General features: G+C 47.4%; 6 protein-coding genes across 6 annotated transcripts; 2 read left to right on the forward strand and 4 right to left on the reverse strand.

Moving 5' to 3' along the window:
* Window positions 1-748: 748 nt before the first annotated feature.
* CTRU02_207887 (uncharacterized protein) lies at window positions 749-2,269 on the reverse strand (the record flags this gene model as incomplete). Its single annotated transcript, XM_070204984.1, has 4 exons — window positions 749-798; window positions 857-936; window positions 996-2,203; window positions 2,264-2,269. The coding sequence occupies 4 exons, from the start codon at window positions 2,267-2,269 to the stop codon at window positions 749-751; spliced, it is 1,344 nt and encodes a 447-aa protein (XP_070061517.1).
* A 2,299-nt stretch (window positions 2,270-4,568) lies between these two features.
* CTRU02_207888 (beta-lactamase domain protein) lies at window positions 4,569-5,552 on the forward strand (the record flags this gene model as incomplete). Its single annotated transcript, XM_036733122.1, has 1 exon — window positions 4,569-5,552. One exon carries the CDS (start codon window positions 4,569-4,571, stop codon window positions 5,550-5,552), a length of 984 nt encoding a protein of 327 aa, XP_036575163.1.
* A 122-nt stretch (window positions 5,553-5,674) lies between these two features.
* Window positions 5,675-7,000, reverse strand: CTRU02_207889 (uncharacterized protein; the record flags this gene model as incomplete). Its single annotated transcript, XM_036733121.1, has 1 exon — window positions 5,675-7,000. One exon carries the CDS (start codon window positions 6,998-7,000, stop codon window positions 5,675-5,677), a length of 1,326 nt encoding a protein of 441 aa, XP_036575162.1.
* A 1,455-nt stretch (window positions 7,001-8,455) lies between these two features.
* Window positions 8,456-9,745, reverse strand: CTRU02_207890 (NAD-dependent aldehyde dehydrogenase; the record flags this gene model as incomplete). Its single annotated transcript, XM_036733120.1, has 3 exons — window positions 8,456-8,562; window positions 8,617-8,689; window positions 8,744-9,745. The coding sequence occupies 3 exons, from the start codon at window positions 9,743-9,745 to the stop codon at window positions 8,456-8,458; spliced, it is 1,182 nt and encodes a 393-aa protein (XP_036575161.1).
* Window positions 9,746-11,557: 1,812 nt separating this feature from the next.
* On the reverse strand, window positions 11,558-12,541 carry CTRU02_207891 (uncharacterized protein; the record flags this gene model as incomplete). Its single annotated transcript, XM_036733119.1, has 3 exons — window positions 11,558-11,648; window positions 11,728-12,133; window positions 12,253-12,541. 3 exons carry the CDS (start codon window positions 12,539-12,541, stop codon window positions 11,558-11,560), a joined length of 786 nt encoding a protein of 261 aa, XP_036575160.1.
* Window positions 12,542-14,124: 1,583 nt separating this feature from the next.
* Window positions 14,125-15,051, forward strand: CTRU02_207892 (npp1 domain protein; the record flags this gene model as incomplete). Its single annotated transcript, XM_036733118.1, has 2 exons — window positions 14,125-14,372; window positions 14,433-15,051. The coding sequence occupies 2 exons, from the start codon at window positions 14,125-14,127 to the stop codon at window positions 15,049-15,051; spliced, it is 867 nt and encodes a 288-aa protein (XP_036575159.1).
* Window positions 15,052-15,778: the final 727 nt, after the last annotated feature.

Genomic DNA, 15,778 nt, shown 5'->3' on the forward strand with positions numbered 1-15,778 from the left:
GGTGAGTTTTCATTGATTTGCTTTCCCTGCGAGCTTAGAATCACTGCTAAGGCGAACTGGAGCGGATTTTGCCAGTCAGATTCATCGTCGCCAGTACGGTATCTCTGGTAATTCAAAGTGTTTTCCCATGTGGCGATATTGCTTTTTGTGTTAGCGTTGGTGAAAAGCCCGCACTCTGCTGCATGCAAGGTGAAAGTATCGTCAACCTCCAGAAGAGACTTCGTCTCCAAGAGGCTGCGAAATGTTGCAATCATCCCTCTTTTGGACGTCTCAGTGGTAAACCTTTGAAGGACGTTGCATTGGAATGTTTGCGAGGTGGAAAGCTGTTTCTTTGACTTTTCCCGGGCGTCGAAATCTAGTTTTGGATCTAGTCCGAGTCTTTCTGATGACTTGATAGCCCACCAGATCAAGGCGTGATCGACCAAATGAAATTTGCTGGGCACCTCGTTTCTTGACCGGGGGAACACGTGTAAACCGCTCTTGGTGTTTCCAAGCTGCTGTAGCCAAAACGCGACCGTACTTTTGAAAGCATCAGTGAGCTCTGGTACCTCCTTCCCCCCGGCCGAATCCAACAGTGCTCCGACTTTAATGATTTGGAGGGCAACGTTTGTGTGAGGGCCATGAGAAAGCGAAGTGTTATCCGTTGGTCTGCTTATTACTTTGCCGTTGGCCCAACACTGGTAATTCGCTCCCTTAGCCTCGTTTTGAACTGCTTCCACGTCTTTCTTTCCCTGGCAACTGCTCATGTCTACCGCCCAGTTGTTGCACAACCACCTGATGTGGCCGCAACACACACGCCTGATGCGCCAGTAAGTTGTGCAGATGCTGTCTCTGCAGAACTCATCTCTGAGCATACAATGACACTTGGCCAACGTCTCGTTGCTACATCCTTCCTCGATCTGTTTCAAGGCTAGAAGCAAAATTCGGAATGCGTGACTAAGGTAGCTTCTGTTAGCAACGTCACTTCATAACTATCAAGCGAGGTCATAACACACAAGCTTGCTTCAATACTGATTCGATGACTTGCGATATCCCCGCAGGTAAGCGCAATAGCAGGGTGTTCATCTGAGGCTCTTCCCTTATGTTGAACGGGGATGCTGCAAACAGACAAGATGTGCTCCACGTTCCTCCATAACACGAAATTCAGGTGTAAGTCTTCGTGTAGTTGCAGAATTCTAAATGGCGCTGCGAGTATGCTCTTTGCCTTTAAAACGTCTTCCTCTAATACCGGGGGGGCAAAGTCTGTAAGCCGAAGATCCAGGGGGATTTCCTTCAACGTATAAGCTAGAGTAATCTCTAGCTTCTCGCTCTCTTTGGCCTCTTCCCAAAGCTTTTTCTCCACAGTGACATTGCAATTTCTCTCTGAAATATGCGAGATATGGTGAGGATGGTCACCCACGAACAGCGATATGAATAAGCCTACGTTATGCTCAAGCCCTGCTGGTTTGCGATTCGACCAGGAAGAAAGGAGAAACGTGCGTTCATTGTTCCCGAAACGCACTTCTGTCCATTGATTGCCGATATCATCCTGAGGATCATCTTTCGTATTATCTCCGATCATAGCGTCATATCTAATGCCGTCGCCAGTCGAACTTTGATCTGGGGTCTCTTCACTTGAGTTATCATCCTCCAACTGTTCTTGATGCCATCGCTCTTCTGGGGAGGATTTGCTTTGGAACCCATCGTCGTTCTTGGTGAAGTTGAGATCCAAAAGACGCATGTTAACACAAAAGCTTATTTCCGGAGGAGATCCAGTTATATCCTTCTGATCCAGGTCGAATGTGTAGATTTGGTACACCGTATCGTCGCTCACTAGGTGCTGTACACTGGTAGCACTGTTTGGAGTCGCGGATCGGAAGTATGGCCAACGGTTATGGACGAACGACATGTGTGGCACCTCGCTGCCATCCGCCCCAGCATGTTTGAATTTGAGACGAAATCCGTCGTTGGGGTCACCGGACATAGAATTATGCTGTTCTAGCCGCTCTACCGCGTGGTATGGAAGAGAGCGGTTGGCACGTTCTGCAAAATCAGCACATATGAAGCCTGAGGGGTTGCCTGGGGTTTCGCCAAAATAGCGGGTGATCTGCATGAGATTCCCGTAAGCGTTGGCGCTGGCTGTAACGCCTTCGTGGCCGTAGGAGGCATACACCTTGCGATGAATAGCCTGCGCGTCGGCATCATTGGGGATGAATCTTGAAGTCTATGTGACAAAGGTCATTAGTGTTCGTGGCTTAATGGATCGCTGAAAGCAAGGACGAACCTCCATTATCGGTATTTTTACTGTGATAGAATTGAATTATAATATTTTTCGAAGTATTTGTAGCTTGCATTTGGTTGCTAGAAAGGCTCGAGACGGTAATGGATGTCAAGCTCTGCCTGTCAATGAGAAGCTTTTGCCTGCTGGGGCCAGATCATGTTTTCGAAGTTCTAATCTGCCAGTATATACGCAACAGCCTAGGTTCTCTTTTTAGAAATAGAGTCCCTTGCTCTATAGTAATTGGTACGTGGAATTGCACCCATCACAGGAGGATTGTAGTTCTTCGCGCGGCCACGTCGCTACTAATCAAACGGAGATGAGCGTGGAGGTCGCATATCTTAGCCTTCAAACATCTCCCAGAGAGAGTTGAGCGGAAAGGGAAGGGCGGTAACATTGCAGTATTTATTTACATATTAGCTTATGTATCCAAATACGAGGACGGCAACCTACCTTGGATTCCAAGCTGAGTTGCAACTGCAGGGCTGGGCATGCAGGCGCAGCCTATCATCGGTTGCAAAGTGGCACGATCGCTGGACGAATAACCACTGGATTGAGGATCATGTTATCTCTAGAGTCGTGCCATTCGCAAACGCGAAGGTGCTTTGCGGGTGGACCTCAGTCTCTTTCTTAGACTGTCGTCCAAGGCACCGTCGCATGAATCGATGAAGCTTTGTAAGACTAATAAAGCCAGCACCAAAATGGCCCCAAGGGGCTGAGAGGGCTGCACCTCAATTGCCGAAGTAGCTAGGTAAAAAGGGAAGTAGCTCTTTTCTCAAAACAATCAATCTGGAAGGCAAATCAGTTGCTGCTCATAAGCTGCATGCCCGGCGATGTTGCTATTAATAACGGTTGTTTCTGGTGTTCGCGAGAATTGCAACTGAAAGAAGGGATTAGGCGGTGTGAGGTATACTTTGGCAGATCTTCCAAAAGAAGGTAATCTGCCCGCTCGTCTAACATGATCGAAAATCATTGTGTCTAAGTATATATATTTATAGCCAATTTCTGTAAGAGTAGTTTACAAAGGCCTAAGCCTTGTAGATTGTGTCTTTAACTACCTAGTATCTAGAGCAAGCCACCTTAACTTTATACAACATTAATTAACAATGCGAAAAAAGGATTGAAACCCCTGTGGATTTCCTTATCAGGGATCCCGGAGAAGGATGTAATCGAGTACTTTTTTATCGCTTTTTTGGAGAGACGTCGCCACTCAGGCTCGCATCATATGGCTTTGATCAGAGTGGCAGAATGGCAGGTGCCACACTCAATTGACTTCATCAATTTATTCAATTGTTCTCTGTTCATGTAAATAGTCCTTATCAGAGCCAGAACCTTCCTACTAGCAGCCGTCACACCACTACACAAGAACACGCTAATCAGGGCATGATCAGAGGGACCAAAAGGCACTACACTGCAAACCGCGTTAAATCCTCAGAGTGCTAGGGGACACACTCTCTCAACGCTACTTCTGATCAAACTTTTGAAGGCTCTCATCAGGAAGCCGCTAAGGTGAGCCGTGGTTGTGGTTGTGGTTGTGTTTGTTGTTCAACCGCTGCCGGCCCGCATGCTGATTTCCCCCAACCCCGCTTCAATGTATAACAGGTCATAAAATATGAGAAGATTCCTATAGTAATGCAATCCCCTGTTCGTGAGAAATGTTTATATTTCCATATCTGTTCTAATAAAATTATTACTACAGGCAGTAGCATAGATTCTCGACTGGAATGTCTTGGTGGATATTGACATTGACAATAGCATTAACGAGTAGCATCGCTCTATCAAAGTGACTGTTAAGAATATCCTCAATTTGTGGAAGGAAATCTGTAGAAATGGCGGTCAGGGTAAACCAGTGATATTGGCCCCCGAAAACAATCTTGAAGCTGGAAAAACAAACCCGAACTCTCAGCAAAGTCCATCTCCGCCACTGCCGTCCAACGATGCCGATAATCCCCCTCACTCCCTCCATATTACTCAATCCACTTTTCCGGTATTCGGATATTTATCCTTCGTCCAACTGCGTTGTTGATTTCTCCAATTGTTAGTGGGACCTCCGATTTGGCTACCACCTGACTACTGAATTGGGGTTGTATGTAACATCACATCCCTTCCGGGAAACTCTTCATCTGGGTGTCTTGGCAGATCTATAGAACCCCACTCCGGATGTGTTGCTATTGAGTCCAAAGAATCACGTAAAGAAGGCACCCTTGACGGATATCCAAGTATAAATTTAGGCCAGAAGCAAATCTGATGCTTAACCTTGTTGCCAGATGCCATCTTTGAACTGTCTGTCACCTAAAGCCGTCTACACAAAATGAAGCTCATCAACGCCGGCACTTTAAGTGCTCTTGCCTTATTGACAAGTCTGACTCAAGCTCAGTTGTCCGATCTTTTTAACATCACAACATTTCCCAACGAGCAAAAAGAGAACGTCACGAGATGGCTCGCTGAGGCACGCAACCTTGCAGGGGCAGATCTCTCCGCCTACTACGGCCACCGCTGCATCCTTGGTCAAGTTTACCCGGTCTTGTCTAATGCAGCTCAGACTCCAGGCTTCATCGCCCCCCGCGAAGTGTTTGACCGTTTCTACTTTATCGGCCAAAGCGCTGTCTCGGCGTGGGCATTCGACACTGGGGATGGCCTGGTGGTGTTTGACGCGTTAAACAATGCCGAAGAGGCCGAAAAGATTTTGATTCCCAGCCTCGAAGCCCTTGGCTTTTCCGGCAACGACATCAAGCACCTTATCATCACGCACGAGCACTTTGACCATTATGGCGGTATGAGATACATTCAAGACAACTTTAAGCCGGCCACATACGCCTCAGCTCCAGCTTGGGAGACTTTGAAACAGGTTGAAGGCGGACCCATCCTTGACAAGACCATCTCAGAGGGCGAGGAAATCACATTCGGCAATGTGACCATCAAATTCTACGTCACGCCAGGCCACACACCTGGCAGCTTGTCCTCCATTTTCAAGGTCTCTGACGATGGAGTTGAGCATATGGCCGGCTTCTACGGTGGCGTCGGCATACCAAGTAAAGCTGCCGATAAAGACGCCCAAATCGTCTCTCTGAACCGCTTCGCAGACTTAGGAAAGGAGGCGGGTGTCGACATTCTGATTGCAAACCATCAGACTCAGGATCGGGCTTTGTATCACTTCGACCTGCTGGAGCACCGTCCTGAAGGAGCAGAGCATCCCTTTGTTATCGGTTCAGATGCTTTTGAGAGGTACCTTCGTGTAAATGCGCAGTGTGTTCGTGTCAAGGCTGCTAGAGATGGTCAAGATTTACAAGTGTAGGCTGCAGACCTCGGAGGCACCTTGACATGTCACCAAGTGCAAGACAGCTGTTTGGGCAATAATAAATATGATCATATGTACACTTTTGAGCTATTATGGCTGTATCAAAAAACTGTTGAAAATCATTCAGAGAGCGCGCCACTGGTCGACCAGTAGACGTTGTAGTTGTACCCATGCGCATCATAGAACGGACTCAGGTTCACCGTCTTCCCCCCTGCGGTCGCAGTGAAAACCAATTCGGTAGTGCTGTTTCTCTTCACCGAAGCCAAGTCCAAACTTGGGATAGCCGAAAGAGTTTCACTACCATAGTTTCCACTCAAAATCACTGGACCGTAGGCCAGAGCCGCTATCTTGGGGTCATCATTAGCCGGCACAACTTGCAGCTTCATCGGCAACTTGACTTCGACCACGTCGCCATCAGCCCAAGTACGGTCAATCGATGCATATGTGCCCGAAGTCGTTGGCACGGCTTCTCCGTTAACAGTGATCTGGGCCTCTGATGTCCATGCGGGAATGCGTACACGAAGAGTCCATTTACCAGAGCCTGAAATCTTCAACGTCGTTCTGTCGCCGCGGGGGAAGTCAGTCGTCTGCGTGACTTGTACACTTCGTTCAGTCCATCGCAGAACGGATGGAATAAAGAGATTGACGTAAAGCGCTGAGTCGTCATGGAAATAAATCGAGTCCATGAGCTTGGTGTTTGTCTCCAGACCAGTCCCCTGGCAGCACCAGAAAGAGTCGTAGTCCGTACTCCACGTGCCACCTCCCCAAGCAGGACCAACGCCACGGCGGCCGCCAGGGTTGAGAGGTGTAAAGTATGTGACATGTCCATGGTTATCAGATGGGTCCTGCTGGCCTAGCAGATGATTGAGTAGTGCCCTCTCGTAAAAGTCAAAGTACGTCGTCGCACTCGGGTTCGTCAACCATAATTCTCTTGTCAATTTGAGCATGTTATACGTGTTGCATGCCTCGCAAGTATCCTGGGCCAACCTCGTTGAAATGGCATTTGGAAGTCGAAAGTGCTCCGCTTGACTGTTTCCTCCGATGGCGTATGAATGCGCTGCGACGGTAATGTTCCACGCGTTGCGGGCGATATCCTGGTATCGACTCGTTCCAGTCGCCTTGTACTCACGCGAAGCACCAATCCACTTGGGCACCTGCGTGTTCGCATGCAATCCGTTAAGAGCATCAATGTTCGAGGCCAAAGGATCAAAGATGGCAGCGTGGTCGAAACGTTGAGCGACAGTGAGCCATCGTTGGTCACCAGTTTGGTGGAAAATGTCCGCCATGACCTCATTCATGCCACCAAACTCAGTGCTCATCATATTCTGCATCTGAGCATATGTGAGTTTCCCAGTGCGCAGGTCTACCCACGCAGCCATATCGAGGAGTACATCGCGAGCGTTGGTGTCGCCAATGTGACGCCAGACATCAAGGAGACCGGCCATGGTCTTGTGAATAGCGTAGTAGGGTACGTTGCCGTTCGATAAGGTACGCTTCTCCACTGCGTCGATCTCGGACTCAGGGAAGCCAGAAAGGTACCCGGCATTGAAGTTGACGTTCTTGTTGTTGTCTTGACACTTCCTGAGCTCGGCCGAGAAGTAAATTGCTCGGTCCTTGCATTCATCGTCGCGCAGTTGAGCATAGCAGTACGCCCAAGCGTTAAGGAAGTGACCTTGGAAATGAGTACGGAAAGGGAAATCCGGAGCATCCCAGCCGCCATTGGCTTGCGCGTTGTTTGTAGACAGGCCATGATTCTTGCGGAAGTTGTAAAGGAGACGTTCGACGTCAACTCATTTGATGTAGTTCACAGTCCGCGCTTGGTTGTCGAAGAAGCGACCATTGCTGAGGGAAACCTCACTCATGTCGAAGCCCCAGGCCGATACGCCCTTTTCTTTGTTGACAGGCGGCACTGCTTGAGCGCTTGCGCCGAATGGCGAGAGGACCAAGACAAGAGCCGCCACGCCCTGGCATGTTGGTGATTTGAGCCACATGTTTCCGGCGATAGAGGCGCTCAAGCTGTACAGATCGCAATGCGCACCACTTGCAGGATTCTTCTCGGATTGAGAGAATATCACGAAACATCAAACTGAAAAGAACCCAGTGTACTATAAATACTTGATAACATAGTGTCAGCGGGCCCAGCCGTTCCCCGTGGGGAATACGAAGTAAACTTGACCTGCATCAAAACCCCTGACCTCATGATGGTTCAAGATCCACGATTCTCTTTCGGACTACTCAACTACTGGTGCGCATCATCAGCAGTGGAGGTGAGGTTACAACCGTTAAATGGTGGCATGTTTATCTAGTAATTATGCAGGCTAACCCTTAGTTGAATCTCCCCGCATGTTGGGGTAGATGCGGGCCATGACTCGATTGGTGCGGCACCCGCAAACTAGCATTGGCTTTGAGGACACTCATAGATGTGTGATCCGATGATCGTCACATTGCATGTGACCGTTGAGAGTAATCGAAGTGGACCTGCAGAGAGGGGACGCTCGTTTCCGGAGCTACCGTTCCTGTTGATGTCATTGAGTTCGTGACACTGCAAAACCTAATTGGGAGGGTTACATTGCTTTGAGAAAGCTCTTGCAATGACGAACATGGGACAACTAAGCTGAGCTAGCCTATGCGCATGAACAACTTGCGATTTTGTTCGCCGCTTTGGTGGCCAACCACAGGCATCCTTCGCATACCTATTCGCTCCATCATAACCCGACCCTTCGTATAGGAGTGTATCGAAGTTACCATTCACCAATTTTTTTCTTTTCTTTCACGTCTCATTACATTTAGTGAATTTCTTTTTTTTACTAACTGCTTAGTCATTCCAGATGTTCAACATTTTGTACAGAGTTGACGACTTGGCAACATCTTCCACAACAGGTTGAAAAGTCATAGGTCCTTCAACATTGAGACCTCCCAAACTCCGTCGTCAAGAGGACCTTCAATCCACCCGGTACTGTGTGTCGATCAAAATACCCATACCACTTACCAATATCCTCGAATTTGGCTGGTAGAGGACCGTTAATTAGCGTGACATGCACATGGATAAAAGAAAACGTACCTTCGTGTGTAAACATCCATGAAGGATCATATGTACCATCGACCACTAAGTTTAACAGAAAAGGGTGATACTTTCTTTAGATCAGCATATTGTAATTTGCAAGAAATATTCTTGATTCATCACTTACCTTCTGAGCCATCAATTGACCTCCTCTGAGAGTGATGGTCTTCTCCATCAACATGCCGATCGGGAACTGGTTCGTGTGGAAAAAGAAATCCCCAATCAGCGCCACATTGCCGCCTTTCCTGGTCGCTTTGATACATGCGGTAATTGTATCACCACTGTCACCCTCCAAACCCAACGCTCTCATGCTCTTATGCGCCAACGACCGGGCGCTGCGAAACCCACTTGCCTCAATGCCTCGATCTAGACCAAGCGGCTCGACAGAAAGAAGGTACTCGGCGACATCTTTGTGTTTGGATACATCCACAGGAATCATACCAAATTCTTCTGCTTTGTGCAGCCGTTTCGGATCTACATCCAAAGCGTATACTCTTTTGGCTCCTCGGAACTTCGAAAGCCGCTGAATCGAAAGTCCGACTGCGCCACATCCCCATACGCCGACGACATCCCCTTCACCGACCTCCGCCAGCTCACATCCATGCCAGGCTGTGGTTGTAACATCCGCTAGGCCAACAAGTTTCTTTGCGTCAACGTCATACGGAGCCTTGACGCAAGTAAGGTCTGCATTCGGTACTCGGCACCATTCAGCCTGGTCTCCAGGATACCCACCGGTAAGGTGTGAATATCCAAAGATACCTGACAAACGATGGCCGTATAGTTGTTCCATCTCCTTTGAAGGGTTGGTCTTGTCACAGAGTGAGTACTCTTGTCGCTGGCAATAGAAGCATTCCCCGCAAGCGATGACTGGGAGTATGATAACTCGGTCGCCAGGTTTAAGGTTCTCGACGTCGGGGCCGATCTCTTCCACGATCCCAATCGCTTCGTGACCCATAATGTCGCCTTTCTTCATGGCTATGTTCATCTCTCCAGAGTACATGTGCAAGTCCGATCCGCAAATTGTACAGTGTGTGATATGTACGATGGCATCTTTAGGAGCTGTGATCATGGGCTTGGGCACTTCTTCAACGGTTATAGATTTAGTGCCTTGAAACACAGCAGCCTTCATTGTCTCGGTGGGATGGGGCTTATAAGCCGTCGAAGCAATGTGACTTGATTTGTCAGTAAGACCAACCTGAAGAAAAGTGCTCGCTCATTTCAAACAGATATACGATGTTTACCTTGCTACACTCGCCATTTTAATCTGATAGCTAATTCCCTTTGAATTGAACAGCGAAAGATTCTCGTCGCGATATAAAACAAAGGTGTCTACTGCGGGTAAACATTCATATCTGCGTAACGTTAGGAAAACATTGGCTATATATCTTCTTCATTGTTCCGTTTGCTTCCAGCGTGATGCTCCATCGAGATGGGCGGACGAGTACTTGAAGTCATACTACCGTCACTCGGTGAACCGTGCTACCCTCTACTCTGCTAAGCTTTCTCGCATTCATATGATATCAGATTGAGCCGGAGCTTCACGTCCGGCTCTTCCTGATTTAAAGTCTAAACTAAAACAACCGAGACGAACCTCAAGTTGATCAATACGATTTAATAGGCTACTTTGACTATGCCAGTTACTCATCAAAACGTCACAGACAAGGATATTCAATTGGTGTTATATGCAAAAGCCAGCAAGATCGCGATCATCTTTCAAGCTGAAGAATTCCCCCAATCGCAATCGCCAAAGCACATATGTTCAATTAAGTTACATGATCTTAATCTAATGCCAATGCTATGATTGCGAGCAATACGACCCACCTGCTCATTATTATACTAGGCGAAAATGGCATCGTTGATGTCTTCAAGAGCTGAGAGCGAAATACAGTAGTCCAGGAGAGGTTGGTATTAAGAATTGCGGAAGGATGACACATAAATATGTACTTTGCCCTACATTGACTGTGTCTTAGTTCGGCAAATCTCTGGTAAGTTTCCATGAACGAGATGCATGAGCACAATATGCTGGTCCCAGATGCCAATATATAATACTTTTCAAGGGTTCGGGCGTAGTTTATCTGGGATACTGCATCTGCGGTAAGTAAAGCAAAATCTATTGAACAAAAAGCCGATGATCCAGATGCTGCAAGCTTCAGTCAAATCTCCTTTATGTTGGTGGCTACGTCCTAGAGCGTGAAGTGTAAAAGCACATTTTCCCCCAGTCTGCTCTATTTACCAAACCATGTAGGAATCTTTTGGCTCGGTCACACCGGTCAAGTTGGCGCTGGAATTGAGTTACGGCCAGAAAACATGTTCGCCCAAGCAAAATGGGAAACGGGCAACACTCTACAAAGAGCGTCAACTAACCCACGTGAGCAGCGACTCCATACCACCACTACACAAGACGTTAACTATGGGATCTGGCAAAGCCCATTACGCCTTTTACTGTATATGGTGATATCACAAGGTTACCCGTGGAGAGGGAGAACTGAAGGGAAAACTGGTTACTCGTCTTGTGTCTCAAGTCTACTGATGAACTTCCAGCAGGAAGTGATCGCAGAACTTATACCTGTTTGTCGGGCTGCCCGTCACATGGGTAGCCCGGGTGCGGCAGGTTTGCCGGCGACTGAGCTACTTCAACCCGGGGTTCCGGCTACTGCAACAGGATGATCCAGATACTATAACAAAGTTTAAGAAGTATTGAGAAACCGCCTCTCGGCAAAGGGAAGAAACAATTGCAGCTGTTAGGCTAAAGAGTCCGGCTTGAATCATCAAACCTCGTACAAAGAGGTTCGTGCACACGAGGTTGAGGAGAACAATCTGCTAAAAGCTCTTATCTATTACAGAATCTCTAGCGCGCTTGCAAAAGAATCAAAACATATCGGGACATTTGGAGCCTCAGTACAACTAAAACGCTTGTCCGCTATAAGTATAGGCCTCCATTCTAGTTTGGTGGGTTTGCCGTGACATCAAGTGCGAAAAATGCGAAATTCTGAGCATTTGTAATCTTTTCTTCGTCCTTAAGTTCTTCACAACTATAAACTCAAGGATCAGCAGATTTTCTTGAATTATAATCCGTTTCCCGAACCATTCTTCTGGTGGTGGTGAACTCACTCTCTGACTAAGTAGGCATGATCAATGCTGCGTCTGTCTGCACCTACAACGGCATCGAGATGCTGCATTTCATGAAGCAGAATCATGCCAGCAGACGGCGTATATTCCCCACGCTTCCAATTTGAAAGCATCGTCGACTGGCTAACCTTGTTGAAGAATGAAGGGCATAGGTAGAGCAGGTTAACTCCAAGGCCTTGGTCACCGGCGTTGACCACGGCGGCTGCCTCGCTTGATGAGCATACAATGTCATCTGCGGCGGGACAGGCGTACACTAGTCTCTGGGAATCCGGATTGCCCTCATTCACAAAATCAACAGTTCCAGATTCAGGCGCTCGCAGCTCGGAAATAGCCGCCTCGTAGTGGTGTTCTTTAATGGCTTCAAGATCAGACTCGTGAGCATTGCCATCTAAGCAGGCGAACGGTAGCGTCAAGCATTAGCTAATGTCCGAAGCCGGTAAAAACCAAGTTCTACAAATCATTGGATCGATTGAAATTGAACAGGAGTGCCGATTTTTCAGAACTTACCACCAAACCATCGTGAGTACGCCGATGAAGACGTGCCCGAATCATCCAAAGCCACTATGGCATTATTCGCTAGAATCTTGGCATACTCTACCGCGTTCTCGATTGCTTCGATTTTCTCTAGGGGGCAGTACCATTTACCCTTGTAGCTTACTGATACCCAGTTGTCCAAGGACCGTTCGTAGTTCCGCAGAGGTTGATTAGGGTGTTCTGCGCCAAAAACAAAGTGCACGTCCCAGAGACTCAAAGCAGAGACAGCGAATAGTGTGACTATCCAACCGGGGGGGAACATTCTGCTAAGATACAAAAGATTTGGATTTTCAATTGATAAAGAGCGTGATTCAGAGGTGGTCTTAAAAGCAATGCCAGATGCACACAGAATGGTCGATTTCATCAGGAAGTCTGGTCTATGACGGCTGATAATCTTTTCCTACTTTAGATCCTGGTGTCTGAATCGGATAGCTTTGCCAACTATTATTCTACTACAACGATGTTGATTACAATGTCTTCCGAATGATGCCGGAGTCTAATAGCCGAATTCTCACAAAATAGATGGAAAGTTTGTGGTCCGCTGTCGCCGTAATTAAGTCCATGTTGATTTAGGCGCACCTATGGGTTAGTGGAGCACTGGATTTCCATCTGTGCCGTGTAAGCGGTCTGGTGTGAACACCGGACACTTGAAAACAAAGATTGCCGCTGGTTACTCCTGAAAACTGCATTTTTCCTAGTATATCACGGTGCCGGGGATTAGGTCATGGCGCTATATGTCACGGGCCGGTCAGTGCGATCAGCTATCACACAAAGCAAACGCTTTGGTACTGACAAATCTGTTGTCATTATCCCCTATTCCCACCATATATTTACGCCGGCCAACAGCCCACTCCGCTGCATAGTACCAAGAGACCAAGTCGTACGTTAGAAAAATAATTGCGCTACAACTTGAAACGAAGGATCGCCCGGTAGCTAGTCAGTAGAGAGGGCTTGCCTACCTGACCTCGATTAGATAGTTTAGATAGCGTTGGCCTATATCATTATTATTATTACTAATTAAATATTGGGATATGATCTATAAAGCTTAGTCATACCGTTATATTATTGTTTGTAATTGAAAGTTGTGATGTACGATTGTAAAGGCCATAAGCTGGAGAGCTGAATAAGGTATACCTACAAATAATAACAGAAATTAGACTGGTTAATGTTAAGGTGGAGGCTCGCCTTCCAGGACACTACGACATGATACTACCGCCCAGGATTCTCCTCTAGCGTCCCTTCACCGTCGAAAGCCTGGTTTTTCGAATAGCGAATTCCCAGTACCGAAAAACACGTTGACGAAATGTGAGACACTGGTCATCGGTCACTTCCATTGCCCTTTTGAATAAGTGTCTGTCACTCAAGTGCTGTTTGCTAATAGGGAACCTATTGTTCCAAAAGTGCTGATAACAGTTATTTATTAAAGTTGCTCTCTTCATGAGATTCACAAGAATAATTGCGAAAAGGTTATTAATAGAAGCCGGAAAGAAGGCCCTTGGAACTATCATCGTCCCCAAGCGAGAAGGGGTGCCCTATTCAGTGAGGAAAGCACAAATGCTACTGTACCAGGGGGTTACTGGAAGTCGCAATTAAACCGAGTTTTATCACGATTGCGGTAGAATGACCGCCACAGATTTCAAAAGCCATCAAATCAAGTGATCAGCAGTAATTTATTGCGCATGAAATATTGAGTAGCCACCTCACACCTGAATTACCAGCTCTTCTCTGCTTACTACTCGACTGCATACTAACCCCAGGCATAAGTAAATATCACGTATCTGCCTCATTTTAGTTTACTTACTCCATGAAATCAATCATCTCTTTTTGTATTGACGTTCCATAGCAATGCTATTCAAGAACGTTCGCCTTTTACTAGGTTTTCTCTTATGGGAAGGCATAGCTTCATCTCTATTACCGCGAGGGGGCGACGACTCCGGCGGACACGAATGGATTGACCACGACAAAGTCGTCGCATTCTCACAAAATGCATCTCCCGGGTTGGAAGGGCAGCTAGAGCTTCGATTTAACCCCAATCTTTTCGTTGATGGAGGCTGTGATCCATACCCAGCTGTTGATGCAAATGGAAATCTCGGGTAAGCAAGCAGAGCCATACAGAGGACACTCGATGAACCAACAGCTAATACTTAACGTAGTGCTGGCCTGAAGCCAACCAATGGTGGAAGAAGCGGCTGTGATGGTGGCGGCACTGGCCAGGTTTACGCCCGACGAGGGGACAGCCAAGGTCGTACCGCCATTATGTACAGTTACTACTTCCCTAAAGTTCGCTGGGCTGGGGGAGACTCCGGAGGCCACCGTCATTATTGGGCTAGCATCGTGGTTTGGATCCACCGCTGGGGGTGCAAGGTTGAGGATGCGACAGCAACCTGGCCTGTTGGCATCTCGTTTACCTCCGACCACTTGCAATGGAGTACAGCGAACGCTGGAGAGATATCTTTCACGTCATCGACAGTTGGAGTCGATATGCCCACACACCCTAGGATGCAAATCCACGATAACGCCATTACGCCCTTTGTGAATGGTAACGCTAACCAGGTTTTTGAGCGAACCCTTGTCGGGTGGCAATCCCTCCCGAACAAAGCCCAGCAGGCACTGAATGACGTCAAATATGAAAAAACCGAGACGCCTGTTGCAGACGATAACTTTCAGACCCTCCTAGATGCTGCGTATAGAGAGAGCTTCTACGGTGGATTGTTGGAAGAAGCGGATTGTGATGCTGGCTACGATGGGAATGACACAAGGCCTTTGGTCTAAGTAACTGCTTTGGCATCTGTGCACCAAAGGGGAAAAAAACAAGAATAAAGTCACAAGATAGTCCCTAGAGGAAATTTAAGTACAGACAGAGATGTTATACGAAACATGGGATCGACCACTGCGCATAATAGCCATAGCTTCACGGCACTGCTTAACCGTGAAAGTTGGGACAAGCTGCCGACCTCCGACCTCTGAAAGTCTAAGCGTTTGGTTGTACATGCACTTGCAGTGTACGTTACCCAAGGCATAGTTAATTTTCTCGGACATGCCCGGTACCATGAGCTGAGCGAAATATTTTGGTCTGACATATGAGGGCTGTTTATATTTGTCTGTGAGGTTTGGAATGAATCATTCCCCAATGATAAAATCTAAAAGACGCAAGTGAGTGAAATCCCAAACGTAATTTGACTGGCTGAACCCTCATAGGCCTTGCAAAAAATCGCAGCCAGGAACAATGGTTTTCTCGATAAGGAGAGTAGATAAAACGCCGATGACCAGAATACCATGATGGACAGACATACCCACCATTCATCCCTGATAAAACCCACAGGAGAACTTACGATGCCGATAGCCGGCTGGCCAGTGCAGCAGGCCCTGATCAGGCGTGCAGCAAGGCGGAACTTTATAGATTCTCCCTTCTGATCCTTATCTAAGGCATCGTTGCAGTCGCCAGATTAGTTGCGAATGTATTGACCTTGAACTGTTAGACGAGTTGCTGGTACTGCTT

Source organism: Colletotrichum truncatum (assembly GCF_014235925.2).
Source record: "Colletotrichum truncatum strain CMES1059 chromosome Unknown Contig_0004, whole genome shotgun sequence".
NCBI classification, from domain to species: domain Eukaryota; kingdom Fungi; phylum Ascomycota; class Sordariomycetes; order Glomerellales; family Glomerellaceae; genus Colletotrichum; species Colletotrichum truncatum.